Below are 8,966 nucleotides of genomic sequence, written 5' to 3' on the forward strand. Positions count from 1 at the left end.
AACATTAAAAAAAAATTTTTTTTTAATCGGGGGAAAAAAATGAAAAAGACAAGATTGACTTTAAAATTTAGACTTAATCATTTAAAGTTTAAGTGACTAAATCAAGTGTAAATGATCACAGTTCAAGCATTAAATGACATTGTGCGTCATTCCTATGCAATGATGTGCCAATACTCTGCTATTTAATGTCAAAGATCAAGGCCGCGGTACCAGCTTTCACGAGCGGCTGTCTCAACAAGGAAACCTGAAGATCGAGACACGAGTCTGCGGAGAACGATTCTAGGAGTGTTGCATCCACACGACTCCTGAAACAGAATGCTATGGGCACCAGTGACAGTCACAACAAAGTTTATTACAATGAGAGGCAAGGCCGACCGATCTAGACCAACACTCTTGATAAGAGTGCGGCCCGGAACATCTGGGGTACAGAGTTTTTAAAGCCGATCACATCGTTTTATCATTACCTGGGAACAGAACAGAGAAACAGTTCCCAGATGAGTTAGAAACAGTTGCCGAATGAGGTGTTTATTTTAGACTTTCTGCCGCTAAGTTGCCACCGGTGGATCTCCTTGACCTTGTCTCTGATGCTCTTTTCTTTGAGCTTTTGTTTCCTTCCTTGGTGAAGCCTGATTTACAAGAGTATGAAGCCGTGATTTACTGGAGTAAAAACAAGGCTGTTATCTTTTGACCTTCAGTGTCAGAACAAAGCTGTTATTTTTCAAGCTAAGTGTTAGCCCTACACTACAATTTAACCCTTACAGGAGAAGGGTTTACAAACTGTCCTGGGAACACAAGGTAGAGGAAAGATTTGTCTTGGGACCAGAGGAAAGGTCCCGATAGGAAGGAACAACCAAGGGGCTGTGACTTTCTTGGAGTTTCGCCAGATCAAACATGCTGAAGTATTTCCACGCTGAAGGAAGAATGGGACATCATGTACCTGTGAGTTTACACTGCGGTGATTTTAAATAGTCTTGTGAAGAGCAGGCCGTCAAGGTGTCCCGAGGCATCAGGAGGCATGGACGTTTGCTAAACGGAGCCGCCTGGCAGCAGGGGAGTCCCGGGCCTCTCCAGGTTGTCTGGGAAAGCAGGGTGGAGGGCAGGAAGCCTGCACCAGAACCGAGAGGCACAAGGGGGCCTCCTGGGGGGTGGCGGCGAGCTGACCAGAGTCAGGTTCTAGAATTACTTCATTTATCAGAGGTTGTTAGAAGCCTAAGACACTCACAAAGCAAATCTTGCCCAGGCTTTTTATATATGGAGAATCAAGGACAAAATAAGTAGGAGAATATTTAACAAACACCAAACCCCAAATTTAATTGCGAAAATATATGTTTTATATTTATGTTTATATTTATATTTATGAGCTATTTGTTATGACTCATCTTTTTTTTTTATTTTTTTTTAACGTTTATTCATTTTTGAGAGAGAGACAGAGACACAGAGCGTGACTAGGGGAGGGGCAGAGAGAGGGAGACACAGAATCCAAAGCAGGCTCCAGGCTCTGAGCTGTCAGCACAGAGCCTGACATGGGGCTCGAACTCACAGACGGCAAGATCCCGACCTGAGCCAAAGTCGGTCGCTTAACCGACCGAGCCACCCAGGTGCCCCATGACTCATCTTTAATTTCAAAAATATTTTAAATGATTTTTCACACAATTTACTTTTTTTTTTTTTTTTTTTTTTTTTTTTTTTTTTTTTTTTTTTTTTACTTTAAATGTGCAGTAGGGAGCCTGGGTGGCTCAGTCAGTTAAGCGTCCGACTTCAGCTCAGGTCATGATCTCACTGCTCGTGGGTTGGAGCCCGGCTTTGGGCTCTGTGCTGACAGCTCGGAGCCTGTTTTGTCCAGATTCTGTCTCCCTCTGTGTCTGCCCCTCCCCTGTTCATGCTCTGTCTCTCTCTCTCTCTCTGTCTGTCTCTCTCTTTCTCTCTCTCAAAACTAAAACATTAGAAAAATGTTTTTAATGTGCATTAAAGACGGATGACAAGAAGGGATTTCTTTTCTCTAGTCAGTGATTGGCTGTAATACGGGAGGTCGGTGGGGGGGGAGGAGGGGATCTCCTATGAGGGGATAATGTGCAGCGAAATTCCATTTCACCTTACTCTGGACCACAGTACAATGTGATTACTTAGCGACTATGTTGTTCCTCTGTCAGCTTGGACTTATATCTCCTCAGGAGCAGAAAATGTGGTCAAGGTGAAGGTATGAGATCCATTGCTAATGTTGAAATAAAATAATGATTTCCAAAGGAGAAGCCTCACCAGGCGCAGGTTGGGGTCCCCGTCCAGGACAGTCCCCATCACCGCCCAGAGTCCCAACTCCCAAAGACGCGTTGACTTTCACACATGGGGAAACATGTTATTTGCAAAGGCCACGATCCCACTCATGGCTGGTCCCCACCTCCCTGGTGGTGTCTGAGATGAACCCAGCAAAGTCCAGGGCACAGAGTACAATACTGAAGTCTCACGTGCTTTATTGGAATCGGGAGGAGACGCCCCGTGGCACACTCCTGGGCCATCAGAGATGACCGGGTGGGGGTTTCTGTGCCCCAGGCAGGGTCGTATCCACTGTGGACAGAAGGAAGCACTTCCACGAGTGGGCAGACCCCGTGGCCCAAATGCCCCCGGTGCACTTCATCCAGTCTATCGTCTGTCAGGCTGTGGTTGCCAAAGCTTTGCCGCAGAAATCTTTCCTGGCTCCGGAGCCAGGACTGAGTTAACGCCTCGTGTTAACTGGACTGAATTGTTTCCCAAATCAGCCGCTCAACCACAAGTTAGAATTACAGAGATTTCTTTTCCCCGCGAGTCTAAGAGACAAGATAATGTTAATGCCGTCAAGTATCTTGTGAGGAAACAAAGAGCAGACATGGGGGCCTTGCTGCCCCCTCCCCTCGCCATCTGCACGGGTCTCCCTTCAGGCTGGGTCCCGGGAGGGACCCTGAGGAGGAGGTGTGGTTAAGAACCCGGGAGGCGGGAGAGCAGGGATGGCAAACGTGGGCTGGGGGACGTGCCTCAGTTTCCATGAGAAGCGATACAGACGCCCGGTAGGTGCCAGCAAGGGATTCTGTGGAAGTGAGCAACCGAATGATACTTAACGTAACCACATAGACACAGCCTAACCCCCTCCCAGCCCCGCTGTCTCCCACTTTCTCATCCTGCCCCTTAATCTGTGATCAACACGGAGTTCTCTAAACTGCAAGGGACAGCTTTTGCACGTGATTGAAAAGAAATGCCTCCTCCTATGTATCTCATCTCTGTTGTGATGGAGCACATCCCATGGTAATATTGTAAAACATCTTCAGTCTTTGATTCTGTAAAGAACGTGAAGCCAGACCTTCACGGGCTCACTTGTCGTCAGGGATGGGCTTTGGGGTTTGTTTACAGAACTTTTTTTTTTTTTTAATGTTTATTTATTTTTGAGACAGAGAGAGACAGAGCATGAACGGGGAAAGGTCAGAGAGAGGGAGACACAGAATCTGAAACAGGCTCCAGGCTCTGAGCTGTCAGCACAGAGCCCCACGTGGGGCTTGAACCCACGAACCATGAGATCATGACCTGAGTCGAAGTCGGACGCTCAACTGACTGAGCCACCCAGGCGCCCCTGTTTACCGAACTTTTTTTTTTTTAATTTTTTTTTAACGTTTATTTATTTGTGAGACAGAGAGAGACAGAGCATGAACAGGGGAGGGTCAGAGAGAGGGAGACACAGAATCAGAAGCAGGCTCCAGGTTCTGAGCTGTCAGCACAGAGCCCGACGAGGGGCTTGAACCCACGAACCATGAGATCACCTGAGTCGAAGTCGGACGCTCAACCGACTGAGCCACCCAGGCGCCCCATGTTTATCGAACTTCTAAGCAAGGGTCCTCACGTTTGTGGAGAAAACCCTTGTGGAGAAGTGGCTGTGACCTAGTCCGTGTGATTTGGGGAGAGACTTCTGAGTGGGCTTAACCATTTGTGTGGACCAAAATGGGGGGATTCACCTTCATGACCAAAACTATTTGATGGGGTGCCTGGGTGACTCAGTCAGTTGAGCATCCAACTTTGGCTCAGGTCACGGTCTCACAGTTTGTGAGTTTGATCCGCACGTCAGGCTCTGTGCTGACAGCTCAGAGCCTGGAGCCTGCTTCCATTCTGTGTCTCCCTCTCTCTCTGCCCCTCCCCCACTCCAGCTCTGTCTCTCTCTCAAAAATAAACATTACAAAAAAAAAAAAGAAAAAGAAAATGTTTAAAAAAAAAACTATTTGAAGCTAGCCTCATTCATGTATAGGGATCAATAAGGATGACATACCTTTAAAAAATGTTAACCCTAACCCCAATTCTTACCACCCACAGAGGAAAGATGCAACATTTGCCTAGAATGATCCCGAGACAACCTTGTGGTCTTATCACATTAAAAGTAACACTTTGAAGTTAACCTCCTTTGTTTTCGGTGGCCTCTCTAACAGAGAAAAGTCCCACGGATGCTAGAACTCATCCAATTCTGACTGGATTAGAGGGGAGGAAATGGGTGGGATGGGCGGGGAGCAGTGCTAATGAAAAGCCCCTCCTGGGAGATCTCACTTCAGAACTGCTGCTGGGACAAGACCTGGGGCCAGAGCAGAAGAGGTGCGTACAACCTTCTTATCTCCCAAGTGTCTACACAGACCTATAACTACGGAGGACAAACGGGCGGTTGCCAGGGGGGTTGGGGTGGAGGTGGGAGGCACGGGTGAAGGGCAGAGGGGGGTCCCGGCTTCCAGTTAGGGAGTGAGTCACGGGGAGGAAAGGCAGGTGCAGGGAACATGGTCAGTGAGCTTCTGACAGTGTGGTCGGGGGACCCTCCTGCTGAGCCCAGCGTAACTACACGCCCGTCCAATCACTATGTTGTACGCCTGAAACTAACATAACTTTGCGTGCCAACTGTAGCCAATTTTTTTAATTTTTTCAAACTTTGGGGGCACCCGGGTTTCAGCTCAGGTCACGACCTCACGGTCTGGGTGTTCGAGCCCCGCATCGGGCTCTGTGCTGACAGTGCGGACCCTGCTGGGGATCCTCTCTCTGCCTCTGTCTCTGCCCCTCCCCTGCTCATGCTGTCTCAAAATAAATAAAAATTAAAAAAAAAAAGAAAACTTGAAAAATATTAAATATCTGCAAGAACTCATAGGAGAAAGCAAAGTCTCAGAAGGGAGCGATCGATAAATGCAGCCAGTGCCGTCTGATGCCAACTCAGTGCAGGCACAGCGTGTGCTCCTGGGGTCCTGGGCCCCTCTGAAGGGAGCGGCAGGCAGAACGTAGGTTCCCCACACCTTGCAGATTCGGGACGGTAGCCCCGTGCTGGGCCAGAACAGAGCTTGGCCAACGCAGACGTGGTGAGCAAAGCCCCAGCCACTGCTGCGGCTTCTGTCCTGTGCAGCTGGGGTAGCTGCTAGGGGTTGGCGGGGGGGGGGGGGGGGAGGATTGAGGGGGAGGGGGGTGGGGTTGCAGGGGGAGGGGGGTGCGGTCCTGGCTGCCCAGGAGCTGACCCACCTGTGGATCAAACTCCTTCTCTGGCAGCCTCACAGACAATGAGGCAAATCTAATCGACCTTAGCAAAATGTAAGCCTCCCAGCATGAACTGGTTTCTGGAAGTTCTGCATGAGAGGGTATACACACTCTGTGCGTATCGTCGGGTCTTCCCCGCTACGCGCGTGCGTGTCTCACGCTCACGGCACTTTTCTGTGTGGACAAGCCCCACCCCGGGTGCTCCTAGCCGGGGGTGGCTGGCCGGCCACCAGCTGGGACAGCTCGGGTGCGGTAGGGCCCCTCTCACCACCCACTTAGGGCCTGAGGGTGAATCGTGTCCTTCATCCCGTCCAGCATCTTAAACCTCAGAACCCAAGGGCGGTGAGCCCCTTATGTTTGTACGTGTGCGGGACCTTTGCCGCCGGTTAATAGTGACTGCAAATCACCGCGGGTGTAAAGGGGAGAGTGGCCCAAGGCCTCATGGAAATTCCAACGTGCACGTCTCTCCCCAGACAGGGGCCATGGCCGAACACTTTAAAGAAGTAAGCAGGTGTCTCGTGTGCCTGGCTTACCTCGAAACGCCCATGTACCTGAAATGTGGCTACGTCTGCTGCCTGCGGTGCCTGGATTCGCTGCAGAGGGAGCCCGACGGGGCGGGCCTACTGTGCCCCTCCTGCTCCGTGGTCTCTCAGAAGGAGGACATCAGGCCCGGAAGCCAGCTTGGGAGGCTGGTTGCAAAGATCAAGGAGTTAGAGCCCCAGCTGCGAGCTGTTCTACGGATGAACCCAAAGATACGCAAGTTCCAAGGTATACAGCCTGTCCCCACACGTAAATGCCCTGGAAGACGCAGCCTGCCTACCCGTTTCTTCTAATGTTTTTTTTTTTTTTTTTTTTTAAGGTTTATTTATTTTTGAGACAGAGGGAGAGAGAGTACGAATGGGGATCACGACCCGAGCCGAAGTCGGACATTTAACCCGACTGAGCCACCCAGGCGCCCCCTGCCTACCCATTCCTTAAGGGGATGAGCTGAAACATAGCTTTGCAAGGCCCGGTCGTGCTTTCCTGGAAGTACAGATTAGCGCGGTCTATGAGAAAACAATTTCAGCTTCCGGCCGTGGCCTGCACCCGAGAGTAGTCACGCCTAACTCTCCCAAGCCAGGGTTACCGTGGACTCTCACGGCTCAGCTGCACATCTAACGTGCTCAAGGATGCCAGGAGGGACCTCCCAGGCTCCTTGGAGCTCACAGAGCCCTTGTTCCTCCTGGCTCTGTCCCGACTCTGTCCTGACTCTCCTGTGCTAGGTCCTGAGGGGTGGCGGGTCCCGTGGGTGTGAATGGGCTGTGAGGAGGGTGCTGGGGTGGGCACGCCAGCCCACAGCGTCGTGCCAAGGACACGGGTCTCTGTGTTCCCGGAGTTTACTTCCAGCTCCTTGCAACCTGAATCTGAGATGGTGAGCCGTGTCCCAGAAACGTGACCGGTCTCGACACGTCCCCTGTGGCGGTCAGAGGGTCTGGGCATCTTCCAAACACCTGTGTGCTGGGACGCCAAGTGCAGCAGTTGGTGTTCGGTCCAGAGGGTTTATTTCTGAGGCTCCTGGCTCCACCCATGCGGTCACCTGGCCTCCCTACAGGGCAAGCCAGAGACGTGGGCAGCACCCACAGTCCTTTTCCTCCCACCCCCTGCCCCTCTGGCACTGCCCTGTGTCTATGTCACTGCCAGAGCCCAGCACGTCCCCACTGGTGTCCACGGGGGTCCCTTCCTCTGCCTGGACTGTCCAGAGTTCACCTGTCTCCTTCGGGACCCCCAGCCTTACTCCTCTGTGTGATTACGACCCCAGGGAGCAAGGCCTGGGATGCACTTGTCTGCTCAACATCGGTAGACAAGGAAGGTACCGGCCAAGACAACGAAATATGTGAAAAACTTGCATATTTACTGTTATTCTGCACTAAGTGCACTAGTTTCCGTCCCCGCACTACTTTGCATGATAATTTGAGACCACGCCGCCCGGCGTCTTCGGTCGGATCACTTGGTGTGAAGAGAACACACGCTAGGAGTCAGAGGGACTAGTTCTGAGCACCGTCACCCACTCTGTCTATAAAGTCGACCTCCTCAGGGGCCAGGGAAGTTTCCCCGGGGAAATTCCGAGCAGCACGGAGCAGAGGGTGAAGGGGTGACCGCGGCCGAGACGTCTGGGCCTTTGCAGCAGACGTGCAGAGGGCTGCCGGGCACGTGTGCTTGCTGACTGGCTTCTCTCTCTCCCACAGTGGACGTGACCTTGGACGTTGACACGGCCAACGGCTACCTCGTCATTTCTGAGGACCTGAAGAGTGTCCACTGTGGGTGTTCCAGACAGAACCGGACGCCCCGGGCCGAGAGATTCGACTATGCCCTCTGTGTGCTGGGCTCCCCTGGGTTCTCCTCTGGCCGCCACTACTGGGAGGTGGACGTGGGGACCAGCAAGGAATGGGATGTGGGTGTTTGCAGAGACTCTGCTCATCGGCAAGGGCCGGTTCTGCTGTCCTCAGAGTTTGGCTTCTGGACGGTGGGTCTGAGGACAGATCTCTTCCAAGCCGGCACCATGCCTGTGACTGTTCTCTCGGTGAGCCCCCGGTTACACCGCGTAGGGGTCTTCCTGGATATGAATTTTGGCACCGTTTCCTTTTACCACGTTAGCGACGGATCCCACATTTTCACATTCACTGAAATTCCTGCCGCGGAGACGCTGCGTCCGTTTTTTGCTCCTGGGAATCCGACCACGGACGGTCAAGAAGTCCTGAGAATCTGTTCTGTGAGGAGCCCAGGCGTTGCCGGCAACCCCACGGGTTCTGGGCAGAGCAAATGAACCTCCGATACAGAACATTTGTAGAGAATTCTCGTGTGCTCACAGCCGGAGCCGGGAACTCTCCTGCCAGTTACGTGCGTGGTGCAGACGTGGCAGGAAAACACGCAAGGGCTGGTGAATCGTGAACGCTAATTACATCAAAGCATTTAAGCGTCAGCACAGTTGTTTCTCTGGGGACTTGTTCCTATTTCTGACTGGGTTCTGAGTTTTCAGATCAGTTTCTGAGTGTTTTTTATTTTCTGCAGTATTAACTTAGTGTGTAATGGAGGTTATAAACGAAGTAAAAACTTGGATGTGACCCAACGGGTTAATTGACTTTCTAGGTGATGTGTGGACCAAGACCTATGTAAAGAGTAAAAATGTGTGTGTGTGTGTTTTCGGTTTTACTCAACCGCTGAAAGGCACACATTCCTTTCAAGTGCACACCAGTCTGGGAACGCGGGAAGGAGGCAGATAGGGCCGTCCAGGAGGTGGCAGCCTGGCATCACGGGGGCTCGGATGCACTCGGTACCACCGGAGTGCCAGCTTAAAGCAAGAGGTTCGCCCCCGGTCACTCTGCATTGGGCTGCACGCCCCCCCCCCACCCCCACCCCGGGTTTCCACACACATCGAACATACCACTGTCGGCCCAGGGAGGTTCTTTGCGGGC

At 51.9% G+C, this 8,966-nt stretch overlaps 1 protein-coding gene across 2 annotated transcripts; it reads left to right on the forward strand.

Moving 5' to 3' along the window:
• Positions 1 to 719: 719 nt before the first annotated feature.
• Positions 720 to 8,639, forward strand: RFPL4A (ret finger protein like 4A). Of its 2 annotated transcripts, none has more exons than XM_058707389.1 (3): positions 720 to 939; positions 5,988 to 6,282; positions 7,740 to 8,639. In XM_058707389.1, exons 1-3 carry the CDS (start codon positions 892 to 894, stop codon positions 8,315 to 8,317), a joined length of 921 nt encoding a protein of 306 aa, XP_058563372.1. In that variant the 5' UTR covers positions 720 to 891; the 3' UTR covers positions 8,318 to 8,639. The 2 variants fall into 2 exon arrangements, with proteins under 2 accessions (XP_058563372.1, XP_058563373.1); XM_058707390.1 differs by lacking the exon at positions 720 to 939 and adding an exon at positions 4,536 to 4,599.
• Positions 8,640 to 8,966: the final 327 nt, after the last annotated feature.

This window comes from Neofelis nebulosa, chromosome 17, assembly GCF_028018385.1.
Source record: "Neofelis nebulosa isolate mNeoNeb1 chromosome 17, mNeoNeb1.pri, whole genome shotgun sequence".
Taxonomy (NCBI): Eukaryota; Metazoa; Chordata; class Mammalia; order Carnivora; family Felidae; genus Neofelis; species Neofelis nebulosa.